Source organism: Elaeis guineensis, chromosome 5 (genome assembly GCF_000442705.2).
Source record: "Elaeis guineensis isolate ETL-2024a chromosome 5, EG11, whole genome shotgun sequence".
NCBI classification, from domain to species: Eukaryota; Viridiplantae; Streptophyta; class Magnoliopsida; order Arecales; family Arecaceae; genus Elaeis; species Elaeis guineensis.
The window spans coordinates 124,132,874-124,151,030 of NC_025997.2; the positions used below are offsets into that span (position 1 = coordinate 124,132,874).

General features: G+C 35.5%; 1 protein-coding gene across 1 annotated transcript; it reads right to left on the bottom strand.

The window, feature by feature from the left end:
* Window positions 1-930: 930 nt before the first annotated feature.
* On the bottom strand, window positions 931-4,359 carry LOC105045981 (taxadiene 5-alpha hydroxylase). The gene is made up of 4 exons (XM_010924441.3): window positions 3,534-4,359; window positions 2,039-2,607; window positions 1,559-1,752; window positions 931-1,430 (listed from the first exon to the last, which is right to left on the bottom strand). The coding sequence occupies exons 1-4, from the start codon at window positions 4,019-4,021 to the stop codon at window positions 1,098-1,100; spliced, it is 1,584 nt and encodes a 527-aa protein (XP_010922743.2). The 5' UTR covers window positions 4,022-4,359; the 3' UTR covers window positions 931-1,097.
* Between the last annotated feature and the right edge of the window lie 13,798 nt (window positions 4,360-18,157).

An 18,157-nucleotide genomic window follows, 5' to 3' on the forward strand; every position in this document is an offset into this window, starting at 1 on the left:
TTGCGTTCTTCCTATATGGATCGAAGCAAAATTGGATGTGAATGCATGAATTAAAAATAATAGGTATTTGGATTACGACAGCCGTTATAATTTTGCAATTGCTGCAGGTTTTTAAATTAACACTTGCTATTTAGTCGATATTAAAGTATTTTGGACATGGAAAGTTCCATGCTCTTGCACGCTTCAACAAGGACGATATAATTTGAGATGGAAAAATGACAACGGAAGAAGAAGACACACACATAGCCATGAAACAGAAACAAGCTAAGATGGATAACGCCATAAAACTCTTTCTTAAAATACAAAGATTCCATTGTTCTTTTGCCCCTCAATGAAGAGGAAAATTTCATGCTCGTAAGTTTCTCAAGATCCAACGTAAGGGAATATTATAACAAATCTAGATATAGTATTAAATTCTAATGTCTTCTTAATCATCACTCTTTCTTAGCATTGTTGGCCACGCTTTGTCCTGTTAATCTATCACGTTATACCACAAACTATATAGATTAGTTTAAGACATAAATCAATTTGATATGAAATATTCTTGACATTTGTTACAACTGTTCTCATTGTCCATAATTGCAGCTATTACATATAGGAAAAGATACATGTATTAATTATATCGCACCCTTTGTATTTTCTTCCATGGTCACTAGTGCTGGTTATCAATCTAATCGATGATTCTAACAATCTTGTCATTGATATCAATGAACTATGCTTTTAATGCATGACATGATGCTACTTCTCTTAACATTTTTTTTTTATTTTTTTATTTTTAATGAACACAGCTAATTGGTTAAACTACTCTGCTGGCCTTCAATATAGACTTCAGATGACATTGTGCCACTGGGTTTATGTTGTTTTTCTTTCTTTCTTTCTTTTTTGTTTTTTGGAAATCCGGAAGGAATACACTCCGGATTTCAAAATATAAATGTTCTAGTCTAGGCCTCAATGTGACATACCTTAAATACAGAATAGTGATTTATATCGAAAAGCATACATATTAGTGTAATACTGAAATTGCACGCCCATGGAATTCACTCTACAATAATCATCTTTAAACAAAAAGGTAGCATCCAATCTTGAGTAACATGAACTCAAGTTTTCAGCAAATCACACAATTCTGAAAGTTTTCTTGGCTTGAGCATGATGGGAAGATCCTTGGATGGATATGGCATTGGTTGGTATGTGATCGACTCATCAGGGATTAGCTGAGACCACTCAAAGTTGGTGATTAAGTGGTGCATTGTAACTAAAGCTTCAATTCTAGCAAACTCATTGCCTATGCACTTGCGATGTCCTGCTCCAAAGGGAATGTAAGCGAATGGTGGAATTGGTTTTGATAGATTCTCAAAACGAGATGGATCAAAATTGTTAGGATCTTCGAAGATATCCTTGTTCATGTGGGTTCCACTAGCTTCCCATAATATCTGTCGAAAAATAAAATAAATAACTCAGCCAAATACATGATATATGGCTTATTTTTCCTTTTCTTCCTTTTTTTTTTCCTTTTTTTCCTCTCTTCTCGGGGGAATGGAAAAGGAGATAATGGTGGTACCTGCCATCCCTTGGGAATATCACAGCCTTCAAAGCTGATGTCTTTGAGGGTTTTTCTGAAGTTGCCAAACACTGGGGGAACCATCCTCATTAGCTCCTGCGCAACCCTCCATGTGTATCTCATCTTTTGGACTTCACTCCATGAGAGCTTACCTTGTGTTTCATCCTCTCTCTCCCTTACAATTCCCATTTGCTCTAGCATAAGGAAGGAAAAATAACATTAGTTAAAACTAATTTTTCCTCTGGTCAGCTTGTGTTTAAATATCTCATTCTTAAAACTTCTTTTTTCAGAAAAAACTTGTTCTTAAAACATGACTCCAAAAAATGCCCCAAAGTTTTTCTCTTAAGTATATATTTTATTCATAATAATTTAAATGAAATGCAGCATATATAAAACCTAAACAAATCAGAGCTAGTCTAACATGTACATAGATGAGAAGTGGAAGGACAGATTCTATGTAACCACGAAGTGTTCGATTACCTTCCCAAACCTTGTTATAGATCTTAGAGTCTCTAGCCAGCTTCCAGACCATCAAACTCAAAAGGGTTGCTGTTGTATCATGACCTGCGATTAATAATGCAACGAAGGTATCTACTACGGCCTCCTCACCAAATGGCTCGTTGTTCTCATCCCTTAATGTGAGCAAGGAAGAAATTATGTCATCTTTGGGAGTCACAGTCCCCTCTATAAGTTGCTCCTTTCTTCTCTGCAGGACAGGCAACATGCACTCGGTGATTCGAGATCTTGCCTGCAAAGCTTGGTGATAGGTTGTCCCTGGGAGACTGAGAGGAAAAGCCCACAAGCCTTTGAAGGTTTTGGAGAAGTCCTCAAAGAAAGCTTCATTTGTGGACTCATGGTGCAATCCAAATAGGAGGCTGCATGTTACCTTAAACGTGAGCTTTCTCATGAACGGTACCGCCAAAATGGTGTTTTTCCCTTTTGTTTCACCAAGCAGTAGGTGTTTAACTAAAACATCCATACGCCCAATGTAGTCTTGAAGATTTTCTGGTCTTAGGAAGCTCATTAATGCACCCTTCATTATTTTATACCTGCAGACAATGCACCAAAAATGATAATAATTAATAATTGGACAAATTAGATAAGTTTCATAAATATTTTGATATTGCTAAGTAGCAGTTAATCCATAGAATGTCAGTATAATGGAAAGTAATCACATGGCGCTTCCCAAAATTAATTGTCTTTTGAGGGTGGGATAAGGATTGCTCCACTGATGTTAGCTAGCTCGGACGGGACAACAAAACAGAGTTCAAATGGTGAACATCCAAGAGGCTGCAATTGAATTGCAGAATATGCTCCTATCAACTCAACTGTAGCACTAGTACCTTACAGTTCAAAATACAGCAGAAATAATAAAGGTGTGATCTAGTCAGAAGAGGAAATAATAGAATTAAAAAAAAAAAGGGAGGTAAACGGAAAAGGACTAATGACTCCACCATCAGTTTAGTTGGCTTTCATTCCCAACTACAATCTTTTTACAAAAAAGGAAAAAAAAAAAGATTGGTTGAGGTTTGTATATTAATTGTTTAGATAGTATCAACATGAAAATATCCTCTTGGAGTCTAGATATCTCAAATTTAGGCATAAACTTGATGATCTTGTTCTGCAACACAGTCATCCATAGTATGTATATATGTATATGATAAATATATATGTACACATATATATGTATGCATGTATGTATGTATATGTATATATATGTATTTATGTGTATACATGCATTCATGTATGTATGTACGTATGCATGTATGTGGCGCGCGTGTGTAGATAGAGAGAGAGAGAGAGAAAGAGAGAGGCTAACTTAGCCACTCAAATTTTATTGGATCGGTATATGTTATTTCCAAAATTGTTGAGGTATATGATAAATATATTGATATGTGTGCATGTATCCATATCCATTCTCTCCAAAGTATATATATCTGGGTATATTCTGCGGATAAAAACCAGCATTTGTTACCTCATGCCTGTGAGCTCAACGAAATTCTGGCTCCCGGTGACTCTTACGACTGAAGGCGGCTGTTTCATGCTGAGGACCTCGCCGCCGCAGCTGAACACAAACTTGTTGCCGGCTCGGCCAGTGATAACCACGGTGGGGCAGCCCATGAGGGAGGTCTTGAACACAGGGCCGTGCTTCGCCACCCTCCTCTGTATCCACTCACTGCCCTTGTTCTCCCTCAGAGCCCTCACAAAGCTCCATGACTCGCCTACCACCGGGAAGCCAAACGATCCCGGAGGAACGTTCTTTCCGGCGAGGTCCCTTCGACGGCGACAACCAAAGAAGTAACGGTAGGAGGAAGCCAAAGTGACAACAATTAAGATGAGGGAAGGCAGTCCAAGGTTGCAGAGTTGGAATGGTGTCAACATGGTGGCTGGTGGAGCAGAAAAATGATCACAGTTGTAGTTGTGGTGCAGCCCAACACCATGTATATAGAGGCAACCAGACATGATCACCTCCGGTAAGTGTAACTGAGCTTTTAAGCTACCTCATCCTAGCAAGTTCAGGGCACTGGCACGACACCTAGCCATTGGGAGGAAACTATTTGGAGGGCCCCGTGGCCATCCACCACCAAGAAGAAAAGATATATATCATTAGATGCTAAAATGCTGTACTGCCAACACCTTGTCTGAGGTGAATGATGGGGACACGGTAGGAATCTATGAAAATCTTCAAGGCGACTTTTCTCAAGCCACGCTTTCACAAACTAGAGATTGTGTATCTAATTTGTGGCAGACCTGATCATTACATCTATATGAGTGAAGGAATCCTATGAGACTGTGCTTGTCCCGAGTGGTAGGCCGATCAGCCAATTTCTGTTAATCTACAACAATAATTAGATTATGACCAATGCGAGCGTACATGTCCTTCACAAGTCTAAATCTTACTTCCAATCTCATCTCCAATCATTAATTAGATCATCGAGTTATATGAGGTCATAGGGTTTGCCATCCGTATGGAGTTTCAGATTTGTTGGGACAGATTTTCGTTACTTAGCCGACTATCATGTCTTCTCGTCCATGAGCCGATTAAGGAAACTACATCGACGGACCAACAATCAATCTGATCTTGTTATACAAAATTTTCTCCTAGCCGGATAGACGTCGGGCGTCATTGCTGACATCCAGCCGAAGGGATGGACGTCCCGATCAGTCGGCACTATCCTGATTAAAATTAATGTGCCTCCCACGACTGCTCGGCCTACAACCGACTTAATGATTGGTTAACAATCGACTATACCAAATGAAGATATGATATCTCGATAATTCCATTCTACCGAATCAGACAATATCGATCTCTATCGACTGCCTATCAGAGTAGAACCACAACAAGATTTAATATCGATAGTTTAGTAACAAATTAATACAATAAATCTACATATAGACCGTGGTGCTTGACAGGGGCGGCTGAAGGGCAAGACCACCGAAGCCCTTGCCTTAGGCTCCCGCCCCCAGGAGGCCCCTCGCTCGCGTGCATCCGGCATCGCGGTCCAGCCTCCGCCTCCCGCCTCCGGCGTCTCGGTCCAGGCGTCCAGCCTCCGCCTCCGGCGTCCCGGTCCACCCCCCGGCCTCCACCGATAAGTTTCTTTATTTTTTTTTGTTTTTCGACACTCCTCCTCCACTCCGGTTGTGCGTCGGGCCGGCGGCCCACCGATCCGCCTTCGTTTCTCGAAAGCCGGAGCCCGAAAGAAGGCTCCTCTCTGGTCCCGTCTTCGTTTTTAGCTTTAGGCCTCTAAAGATGTTGAGCCGCCCCTGGTGCTTGGTATATTGATTTTTAGAAAAAAGAGTGTGCACATGTTGTATATTTCAAGAATAGATACCAAATTATTTGGGAGTCATCAAGTTCCATTCTTCTTTAGCATGTTTGTTGAGTTATTTGATTGTGTCAAGTCAGATATCTAATTGGCCAATCCTATGCCGAATTTAGGTCAAAAGAGAATAATTGATGCACAAGGAGCCTTAGACATCTCACCACATCATTCTGACGTAATTTGGCCATGGCATATTCCTTGCATCTTGTAGTTTTCAGCAATGGGAAATGGAATCAACGTGAAAGCAGAGACTGGTGATAATGGAAGAAAAAGACAGACAAATCCAAGAAAGAGAATCGGATGACGACACTGAATTTTTTTCCTCCCGTGCAAAGATTCCATTATCTGCCACTTCGACAACGAGGACGGCTCCAGTACCCGTGCGAGTTTCCCATGATTCGGCGCAAGGGATTGGAGATTTTGGCCTTTCAATCCATCCTCGTGCAGCAAGCCTTGGATCCGGCATCGAACTCTACAAGACCCATCGTAGTGGATTTTTCCAACTGTCATTGATGACTTCGAGGTTTTATTTGTTGAGGTCCGTATGGTTCACTTACCTCCATGAGAGATATTATTTTTATTTTTATCTTTAATAATGAGCCATGATGCCGATTGGGAATCTGATCATTGAGTTTTACATATCATCATGATGTCAACTAGAACTCAAGCGGAGCGAGACGTAGCTCCAGTTCACTTTATTTAATAATCGAGCAGATCTCAAGCTAGCTCATTTAGTTTCCAACCTAGCTCAACCATTCATAGGAACAACTTGTTTGAGAAATCTAGTGAAAGTTTAAAGCTCGCTCATTTAGTTTCCAACCTAGCTCAACTATTCATAGGAACAACTTGTTTGAGAAATCTAATGAAAGTTTAAAACTATCGGAGACTTTCATCTATCTAATCAAAAGTAACAATCTCAAGATTCTTGGCTATGTTTTATTCTGATAATCAAAATACATTCTGCTCCCTGTAATATAGATTAATTTATAATAAATAACTGTAAATTATATAATTATAAAATAAATATTTATATAGATAAAAAATTAAAATCATATAAATTATTTATAAATTATTTCAAGCCCATTCGAATTGAGCTCGTGTGAACTTAGCGTAGCTTAACTCATTTCTTAATTGGACGAACTGAACCAAGTTAGATTATGAATAGCTTACTCGATCGTCAATCTCATTGTCATCATCTAACCGATGATTTTGAAGATATGATATAATGATTTTTTTCTTCAAAATATATAATAATTATTTTATTTTTCCTAAGATCTGAAATGTTTTTGTTAAGATAATATAATCATACAACCATGCACCCTAGCCTAATGCCAGGGATTAGAGATCCCATCAACTTCCTCGAAAGATACAAAATCCCAACTTCCTAAAAAGCACCTTGATTTGTTTGTTATTTAAACTAGCTCTTTAATGCACCTCTTTTTTTTCCTAGGAGAACTATGTTAAATTTCTCCTACCAAGAAAACTTTAGGGTTAATTATGCTTTTAATCCTTCAAATTTAAGCCAGATTTTTAATAAGTTCTTAAACTTTAAAAAGCTCAAATTTAATCATTTTTTTAAACTATTTTAATTCGGTCCTTCCTCTAGATTCTAGCCACTTTCTTTCACAAGAAGTTCCTATTGGTATTAATCGATAATTACATGGTTTACTAAATAACAAAAGCCACTTAGATAAGTAATTACGTGGTCAATTAGTGATAATATCGTATATGGATGATGATATGGCATATCAGATGAAAATTTTATTTTGATGATGCAGCATAAAGGTGATGATTGGCATATGGACGATGGTGTACATAGTATAGAATTTTTTGCCCACAAGTATCTAGTCATCAAATGTCATATCATCATCTATATGCCATATCATCATCCATATATCATGTTATCATTCATATATCATATAAAAAAATATTTATGAAACTTAAAGGACCAAAAATATAGTTTATCGTATATGGATGATGATATGGCATCTGCAAACAAAATTTTTACCTCAAAAGTATCCAATCATCGAGTATCATACAATCACCTATATGCCATATCATCACCCATATATATAAAAATATTGTTGAAACTTAGAGGATCAAAAACATAATTTATGATACATAGATAATAATGTGGTATATAGGTGATGATGTGGCATATGTACGGGCTACAAAAGTTTTTTACCTAAAAAATATCTGGCCATCGAGTGCCACATCATCATCTATATGCCACATCATTGCCCATATACTGTCACACCCCAAATTCAGGATATAACACGGCCATACTACTGAGAGGTATAGCCCACGATAACACGAAGCCAATCAATCATAATCAACTAAAATTCTTCATAAATAAAATATAATAAAAATTTTAATTTCATTATTCATCAAATAATTAAATCAATATTGGTTTAGAGTATCTAAATTCAAAAACAAGTACCAACCCAAATCTCAACATTCGTAAATAGATAACTACAAATTCATGATCATAAAATAAACTAAACTTTAGCTATCAAATTTTCAAGCTTGCTGCGCAAATCCTCAAGCTTAAATCCTTCATTGGTCCTAATATTTTTTCCTCTGCAAAAGAAAAAAAAATAAAAAGGTGTGAGCTATATTAGCTCAACAAGTAGAACTGACACTTTCTTATCAGATTAAGTATAAATTTTTTTATGATAATGTAATATTTAAAAAATAATAAATATTATAAAAATAAATATTTTATAAAATATATAATAAAATAAATTATAAATTAGATCATGTTTGTATAAATTATGAATATTTCATAAATATGAATCATAAATTATTCTTATCATGTATTCGTATCATGTTTAAAAATATTACTCACAGATATTCGTGTTAAGGTCACTATTATACCCGTGACACGATCATATTTTCTAATTGACAGAATTTTTGTTTCATATGCCAACTTTATATCCATTGATGGGACCATGTTTCGTGTGGATGCTAGCTCCAGATGTCGACCTTCTCATAGAAATTTATTCATAGCTATCTGAGAGGTTTTGAAATCTTTATATCTTTTTCTTAAAACATACATATACATAGGTGGAAAAATTATAAAACTCATACTTCATAACTATACTATTTTCATAAAACATATTCATGGAATCAATACTCATAACAAAACATACTTTTTCATATCACATATGTCGATTCTTATTTTATGAAAAATATGATTTCATTAACAGTAATTATTTGTATAGAAAATATGATTACTTAAAAATAAATAAGGAGCATAAAATCTACTTACCTCACTCGCCTTAGATCTTTAGACTTCGTTAGAAGAATCGATTAATCCTATTCAAATATTAAAAATATAATTAATTTTTTATTCGATGAATTTAATAGAATTAAATCATAAGAAAATAGAACTGTTAATCAGATCTAAGCAACTCGATTAAGAAATCATGGAGCATAGATTGGATTAAGACCAAAATCGATCAATAGAGTTCATCAATAGTAGATTTCAAAGATACCAAACATGTCCGATATAGGTTTGATATATGGCACGAATATCAAAGTAGATTCAAGTCATTTTATCGGACTTAACATTGGTTCTTAGAAGAGGAAGACATGATTCAATATAGGATCCAAAAGTCTTCTTAGAGAGAGAAAGTAGGTGAAGAGAAAAAATGGAGAGAATCTTCGTATTTCTCAAAAGAAAAATCTATGATCACAATCATTGAGGACATGTCATGATGGCTCTATAGGGATTAATGGTAATTAGATCTATAAATATATGGTAAGGATCAGAATGTGATCGACAAACTGCACGGATATCAAAGTGAGTCTGAATTTTTTTGAAAAGATTGTCTTAGATTTATACTGGGGCCCATAGATTAGTAGAGAGAGAAAGAGGAAGTAGAGAGAGAAGGAGAGAGAGATAAGTGAGAGAGAGAACTTCTCTCTCTCTTTTTTTCTTTTCTTTTTTTTTTCTTCCTTTTCCTTCTTTCTTTCTTTCTTTGGCCAAATAGGGAGGAATATGGGTGGGGGCTGGTGGTTCTTGGCCAGAAGACCAGCAATGGGCAGCGGCAGTAGGATGGGACAGAGAACACCCAACGACGAGGATCAGTCGACAAAGAAAATTATGGGAAAATCATGAAAAATAGGAGATCTGCCCCTTTTCTTGAAATTTCTTCGATCATCAGTCGATCATCGACAGCCATGATCCTCAGCGAAGATAGATATAGAGGTGGGGTCATGTTCTAGAGGTGTGACACTACGGGCAACGGCGTCGGTGGTTGAAAATAAGGAAGAGGGGGCTTGATCGAACAGGAAAAACTAAGCTTTTATGCTTTTGTGGGTTTTTCAGCCAATTTGGCGGCTGGCGAGGGTGCGCAATACCATGAGGAGGGGAAGAAAGAGAGAAAGGAGGGCCTGGGCTTACCTCAGGCTCCGATGACTTCTCTGATAGGGATTTTGGATGGGCACGGTGAGAGCATCTGCGACTTCAACAAGAAAAACAAGGAGAAGGAAAAAGGAAAATCAATGTTTGTCGTGGCCGGCTTTGGCAGAGGGAGGAGGAGATTTATAAGGTGGAGAGGAGGTCGAATCCTTTTCGAATTTGCCTTCCTTTCTGATGGGTTCACACGGAAGAAGACGTCCAGCGAGAGTCTTTAACGTTTTTTTTTTTATTTTGTTGTTGTTGTTGTTATTTTTCTTGTCATGCCCTAAGATTCGTGCAAAGAGAATTTTGGACTGGGTATCACATTCTATCCCTCTAAAAAAAATTTCATCCTCGAAACTTGGCATACTTGAGATCTTAAACATTGAAAATACATAACCTTTATGCTATCCTTAAGCTTCCAAATTATCTATTTATTCCATGAGTCCTCAACATAAATAATTTTATCGTATTTCGAAACTAAATATTTTCTATCCATTAAATAATGAATTTCTTTAATCTCTTAATTTTGGATTAAAATTTCATAATTCCTTTCCTATGAAATTATTTGCTCCTAACTAATTTCACATGAGAATCATAATCGACCCTAGCTATTTTTAATAAATATGAAAAAATCTGAAACATTAGATGCTCACCATAATCTATAACCTTCTTTATCCTTTTAACTTTATATATGATGTGACAATTAAATTTTTATTATAGAAAATCCTCAAATCCATTCAAACAAATGAAGTAATAATATCAAAAATAAGAAAAAAATATTTAGATTCAAAACATTCTACATCCAAGCTCAACCAAGAAATATCAATCCACTAACCTTACACTTAAGATGCTCAAAATTTTTTTGACCATTTCTATAACAAAAGAACCAATTACCGAAGATAGTATTGCAACATCTAAACGAGCCCAAAAATCAATAACCTTATCCTTTCATTTGTCATTGATGGTCTTTTTTTACAAAAGTCAAATGTTCATTCATATCACTTATTGCATTAGTATTTTTAACTAGTTTTAGTATAATTCAACTACTGCACTTTTATTATGCACTCTGATATGAACCCATTGAATTCTCCAAGGCTATCGGATGAATCCTGGCAAAAGATCCAACCTTTCAATTTTTTTTTATAGATAGAAGTAAAACAAAGCTTTAAGTTTCTTTGTTTTAACTATTCCTCGAGTGTACTATATCAAAATTAAATCTTGATCCACTTTTATATTTGGAATCATTGCATAAGCTTGCACATACTCATTTAGAATCCAATACATATATAATTAATTTGGAGTGAGTTAATTCTAGATTTACCTAACAATCATTAGGACGATTTCAAGCCTATCTTTTTTTGTAAAATGATTAACTCAAATCTCTAACAAATTAGAAAATCTTAAGTCGATATCATTATGAGTAAAATCAATTCGGTTATTTCTCTGGGAGCTTCTTTCATCATAATCCTTAATATTAATCAATAAATCCACCAAAGTCTCGTCCCTCAAATATCAATCTCATATAAGTCTCCCAAAACTAATTCCTTCTTTAAATTCAACAACAATAACAAAATTCTTTAGATCAGCTTAGAAATCTAAACTTTAACTTATAATAATTAATACACCACAATATCTTCAACAAACATAAAGAAGATCAAGTAATCCAATCCAGCAATAGATCAAATATATATTTTCATTTATATACAAGTTTCATATATGATTCTCTTATAGGTTCAACGTTCAAAACTATTTCTCTCTTGTATGATACAATTTTCTTTTCTTAGGTCACATCCCAAAAGCTTCCTTCCCAAAATTGTAATGATCAGACAATCAACATCAAAAGTCACAAGATCTTCACTATATCGAGTTTAGAATTTTAAAATTATCTAAATAGCAATTGAATAGGTATATACAACATAATATAACTTATCGAAATAACATTCTATATTCAAAGATCAACACCTCTTAAATTTATATCAAACGTACTTATTGAAATTCAAGACATAACTCATCAATTCTATTATATACACCATATGCCACTAAATAAATTCTATTATAATGTATATTGACCTAAAATCCAATCTTTGAATCCTTTAAGCTACATCGATCATGTCTCTAGTGAGCATAATCTTATACTCAAATATCATTGAAGTTACAATTCTTAATGATCATAACCTAAGCTCTGATATTACTTATATCATATCCTAATCACTTAATCTACAGTCTTAAGTAATCATAACTTAGGCTCTGATACCATAAAATGTCACACTTCAAATTCAAGACATAACACGACCATGCTACCGAGGGATACAGCCCACGATAATACGAAATCAATCAATCATAATCAACTAAAATTCTTCATAAATAAAAATATAATAAAAAATTTAATTTTATTATTTAACAAATAATTAAATCAATATTGATTCGGAGTATCTCAATCCAAAAGCAAGTACCAACTCAAATCTCAACATTCGTAAATAGATAACTACAAATTCATGATCATAAAATAAACTAAACTTTCACTACCAAATTTTCAAGCTTGCTACGTAGATCTTCAGCTTAAATCCTTCATCGATCCTAACTTTTTTTTTCTGTAAAAAAAAAATAAAAATAAAAAAGTATGAGCTACACTAGCTCAGTAAGTAGAACTGGTACTTCCTTACCAGATCAAGCATAAGTTTTTCTATGATAATGCAATATTTAAAAAGTAACAGATATTATAAAAATAAATATTTCATAGAGCATATAATAAAATAAGTTATAAATCAGATCATGCTCGCATAAATTATGAATATTTCATAAACATGAATCATAAATCATTCTTGTCATGTATTCGTATCATGTTTGAAAATATTGTTTATAGATATTCGTGCTAAGATCACTATTATATCCATGATAGGATCATGTTTCTTAATCGACAGAGTTCTTATTTCGTGTGTCAACTTTATACCCATTGACGGGACCATATTTCGTATGGATGCTAGCTCCTAGTATTGACCTTTCCATAGAGATTTGGTTATAGCTATCTGAGAGTCTTTGAAATCTTTACATCTTTTTTTAAAGCATACATATACATAGGTGAAAAAATCATAAAATTCATACTTCATAACCATATTATTTTCATAAAAAGAATCAATGCTCATAATCAAATATATTTTTTCATATCACATATGCTAATTTTTATTTTATGAAAGATATGATTTCATTAACAGTAATTTTTTGTATAAAAAATATGATTATTTAAAAATAAATAAGGAGCATAAAATCTACTTACCTCACTCATCCTACATCTTTAGACTTCGTTAGAAGAATCGACTAATCCTATTAAAATATAAAAAATATAATTAATTTTTTATTCGATGAATTTAGTAGAATTAAATCATAAGAAAAGAGGACTGTTGATTAGATCTAAGCAACTCGATCAAGGAATCATGGAGCATAGATTGGATTAAGATCAAAATCGATCAACAGAGTTCATTAATAGTGGGTTTCAAAGATACCAGACATGTCTGATATGGATTTGATATATGGTATGAATATCAAAGCAGATTCAAGTCATCTTATTGGACTCAATGTGAGTTCTTAGAAAAGGAAGACATGACTCGATATAGGATCGATAAGTCTTTTTAAAGAGAGAAAGTAGGTGAAGAGAGAAAAAATAAAGAGAAAAAATAAAGAGAAAATCTTCGTATTCCTCAAAAGAGAAATTTATGATCAAGATCATCGAGGGCATGTCATGATGACTCCATAGAGGTTAATGGTGATCAGATCTATAAATATACGGAAGGATCAGACTGTGATCGACAAACTACATGGATATCAAAGCGAGTTCTAATCTTTTTTTAAAAGATCATCTTAGATTCATACTGGGGCCCATGGATTAGTAGAGAGAGAAAGAGAGAGTAGAGAGAGAAGTTTTCTCTTTTTCTTTTCTTTTCTTTTCTTTTTCTTCCTTTTTCTTCTTTCTTTCTTTCTTTGACCGAATAGGGAGAAATATGGATGGGGGCTGGTGGTTCTTGATCGAAAGACCAGCAATGGGCAGCAGCAGCAGGCGACCGATGATGATGGGATAGAGAATAACCGACGACGAGGATCAGCTAGTGAAGAAAATCATGAGAAAATCATGGAAGACAAGGGATCCATCTCTTTTCTTGAAATTTCTTCGATCATCAGCCGATCACCGACGGCCATGATCCTTAGAGAAGATAGACATGAGGCGGGGGTCATGTTCTAGGGGTGTGGCACTGCGGGCAACGGCGTCGGTGGCCGAAAACAAAGAAGAGGGGGCTCGGTCGAATAAGGAAAACAGGGCTATTATGCTTTTATAGGTTTTTCGGCCAATCCGACGGTCGGCGAGGGTGCACGATGCCATGAGAAGGAGGAAAAAAGAGAGAAAGGAGAGCCAGGGTTTACCTCAGGTTCCGATGACTTCTCCGGCAGGAATTTTGGATGGGCATGGTGAGGGCATCCACGACTTCAATGGGAAAAACAAGGAGAAGGAAGAGGAAAAATCAATGTTTGTCGTGGCCGGCTTTGGAGGAGGGAGGAGGGGATTTATATGGTGGAAAGGAGGCCGAATCCTTCCCGGATTCACCTTCCTCTCTGATGGGTTCACGCGGAAGAAGACTCCTAGCGGGAGTCTTCAACATTTTTTTTTCTTTTTTTTTCTATTTTGTTGTTGTTGTTGTTTTTCTTTGTAATGCCCTAAGATTTGTGCAAAGAAAATTTTGGACTGGGTATCACATATACCATGTAAAAATATTTATAAAACTTAGAGGACCAAAGTCATAATTTATGGTACATAGGTAACATGATATATGAGTGATGATGTATTATATGGATGATGATATTTGCACTTGACACTTGGACAATTTTGGATGGACAATTCTACAACACGTGCCACATCATCACTTATATACCATATCATCGCCCAGATATCACGTTATCACCTATATACTTCATCATGAAAAATAAAAATTTTTATATTATATGCTACATCATTATCCATATGCCATATCATTACCAATTGTTAACATGTAATCATCAATTAATACCGCTAGAGACTTCCTATAAGAAAAAGTGACCGAAATCTAGAAGAAGGACCGTATTAAAATGGTTGTGAAAAATAATGACCAAATTTGAGCTTTTGAAATAGAGGGACTGAATAGAAATCCGGCCTAAACTTGAAGGACCAAAAGCATAATTTACCCAATACTTTATTAAGAAAGAGAATACAGAGGAAGGGGAAGAAAGAAATAAAAGAAGCGAAAATTGAAATACAAAAAGGGCAACCTAGTGCATGTGGTCCCTACTATTGCAAGATCTAGAAAATATCAGATATATATACATATTGCCTTATCCTTATATATAGAGAGATTGTTTCTATATTTCAAACCCATAATCTCTAAGCCACGGTATCAATGCACCAAGGTTTACCCTCATACAAGTGAACAAAGCAGAAAAGAGGCTAATTTCTGAATATGAGAGAAGCCATCTTCAATGCCGCCAACTTCCATGAACTTATATTGCTAGTGTTGGAGGAGCTGCCCATCTCCATGAATAAGATCAATATTGAGGACCAAGTTAATGCTACTTTTCTTTTGAAGAAAATCTCTAGCATTCCTCCCACGTCAGATCTCCCAATGGTAGTCCCATCTTTCCTTAATGAGTCTTCTTCACCCTTCCGATTCTCCATAGAGTCATCTAGAAAGGAGTGGCAGTAGGCCTGCAAATGGGTCGGATCGGACCGGATCTTGAGTGATCCTGATTCGACCCAGTTTCTTGATCGGGTCTTGATATTGGACCCATATCCATCCGAATAAAAAATCGGATCAGATCGGGTCGAATCCATGGCCGAATTTATTGACCCATTGGATCATTCGGGTCGGATCGGGTCCATATATAACCCATTCCAATCTATGAAATACGGATCCGGTTCGGATCTAATTCGGGTCGGATCGGATCATGGATTTAAAAATCTATATAAAGTGGAATTAGCGGTCACGTCGACGGTAAAATAGCATGGTCATATCTATCTTTTCATATAGATATTCTCTCATCTCCTCTCATCCCACGTCTTCTCACTTCATCCATTGATAGTGGATATTGTATATCATCCCTAAGGCCATAGTAATGTACAACAGTAAACAAGTAATTGGATATTTTAATTATGAACAACTGTTGATATGTCCCCAGTTTACTTTATGTTTGTGAAAGGACTTTTAGAGAAGTTTCGAGATTAGCTGTAAGAATGGCATTTCTTGTGCAGTGCATTAATGATCTTGTGGCAGTGTGACAGTATTAAAGATTTTAGTAAGAGATTTAAGAAAGAATTTGGGTGAGTCACTTTTTTGGTCCAAGCCCAAATTCTTATTTGGGTAAGCCATTCTAACTGAATTCGGATCTTATATTTGGATCCGATTTGGATCGAGTCATGTACCTTGAGATTCAAATTAACCCAAAAATCTTTACGGATCGGATTGGATTGAGTCGGATCCAAATTCAAAAAATTTAGATCGAATCCGTAAAGATGAACGGGTCCAATTTTTGAATCCGACCTGACTTCCCGAATCTTTTAAATGAATTCAGATCGAATTTAATCAGATCGAATCGAATCGATTCATGGATCAACTCGATCTATTTGCAGCCGTAAGTGGCAGGGTGTCTCCTCGTACCCAAACAAGTTTTAACTGCAAATCGGATACTCTTGCGAAAAGACAGGTTGTGAAGGTGTGAGTTTGTTTCCATTGCTGCACCACAAAGCGCGCAATTTGGAGAGACCACCCATTTCTGTCTGTGAAAAACTTCCACCGCATGGATGTGATTCCTAATTGCTAATCATATAAAAATTTTTATTTTTTTTGGTGCGGTCGATTTCTACAAAGGGACCCTTGCGCCACCTTTTCATTGCGTGAATAATTCAAAGATATTGGCACTCAATTGGTTTAGATATATTGCTGAACCATTATACGTTGCAATTCAAAGATATTAGGTTGCTATACATTGAGATTATTTTTTTTTTCAAAAGACATTTTGATTGAAATATGCCGCAGAAGAGCTCTAGTGCAGTGCCAAAATCAATCTTTATCCTCTATCAGACATAGCTTCCACCATCGATATGTGCCTATTAAGAATCTGATCAATCAGTCTGATGATCCTGTTGATATCGTCAGTTATTAATGATTTTGATACATGACACAAAATTGTAGGATAATAAACTATTCTTTCTATTTGGATCATATTAAACAACAAAGATCAGATGTTCTATTATTCATTTTGACTGGTATAATAATGCGAATTGCATTAAATTACACTTGTTTTCAGTCTAATAGAAGCAGTTATTGTCACCAGATTTTAAAAACAGACCACAGCTAGGGTTTTAGAGAATTGAAATTCCACCTTGAATATAATGTCTGACCTTGTGATTCTGTACCTTTGGAAAGCATGAAACATCTTAAATACCTACAATATGTACTTTTCGATTTGAAGCTGATGATTTGAATTCCTAGACTTGATGCTCTGTGTTGAGACAATAAATAAATGACATGATGGCAGTATCAATTTATAATTGAAACAAAACAAAAATTCCAAAAAGAAAGGAAAATTGTAGAAACAGTAAATAGTATTCCCCATTATAACCATTATTATAACAAGATAGCAGCACAAAAAGCATGATCAACAGAAATTGGGTCCGCTTATGAACTTGGAAGGCATGATGTAACATGCCAACTTTTTCTTTTTTCAAACTTACAATAAATATCACATGATTTAGATGATTTCTGAGAGCTCCCATGGACTGGGGAGACCCTTGGATGGCCAGGGAAATGGTGGATGTGTGATGGACTCCTCAGGAAATAGCTGGGAGCCTGGGACCATTGAACATTTGTGACTAGCTGGTACACAACAGTCAGGACTTCAACTCTAGCAGTCTCACTCTCACTGCCTGTACACAAACGAGACCCAGCTCCAGAGGGAATGTAAGCAAATGGTGCTATCAGTTTTGAGGTCTTGATGGATTAATCTCAAATCCAGATGGATCAAAATTGGTAGGATTCTCCATGTGTGTTCCATTAGACTTCCAATAGGGGAAAAAATAATAAAACAACAACACCAACCACTTAGTCAATTGAATATTAAGCTTATCAGACTTTAATTTTAATGGAGTGGGGAGTACCTGCTAACTTTGTGGGATGTCATAGCCTCCAAAGCTGATCTCTTATCGAGCTAATCTAAAGTAACACAAAATTGGAGGGTGATTCTTATCAACTCCTGAGCAACTCTCCATGTGAATTTCATCTTTTATATTTCACTCCACATCAATCCCTTGTGTTTCATATTGTCTCCTTTAGAATTTCCCTTTGCACTAGT

What these genes read in the sequence shown, in the direction of transcription:
- LOC105045981 (XM_010924441.3), bottom strand. Translation starts at nt 4,021, where the DNA reads ATGTCTGGTTGCCTCTATATACATGGTGTTGGGCTGCACCACAACTAC. An exon ending in CTATAACAAGGTTTGGGAAG is followed by an intron (nt 1,753 to 2,038) that starts GTAATCGAACAC and finishes TCCTTATGCTAG; the next exon opens with AGCAAATGGGAATTGTAAGG. An exon ending in ATATTCCCAAGGGATGGCAG is followed by an intron (nt 1,431 to 1,558) that starts GTACCACCATTA and finishes ATTTTTCGACAG; the next exon opens with ATATTATGGGAAGCTAGTGG.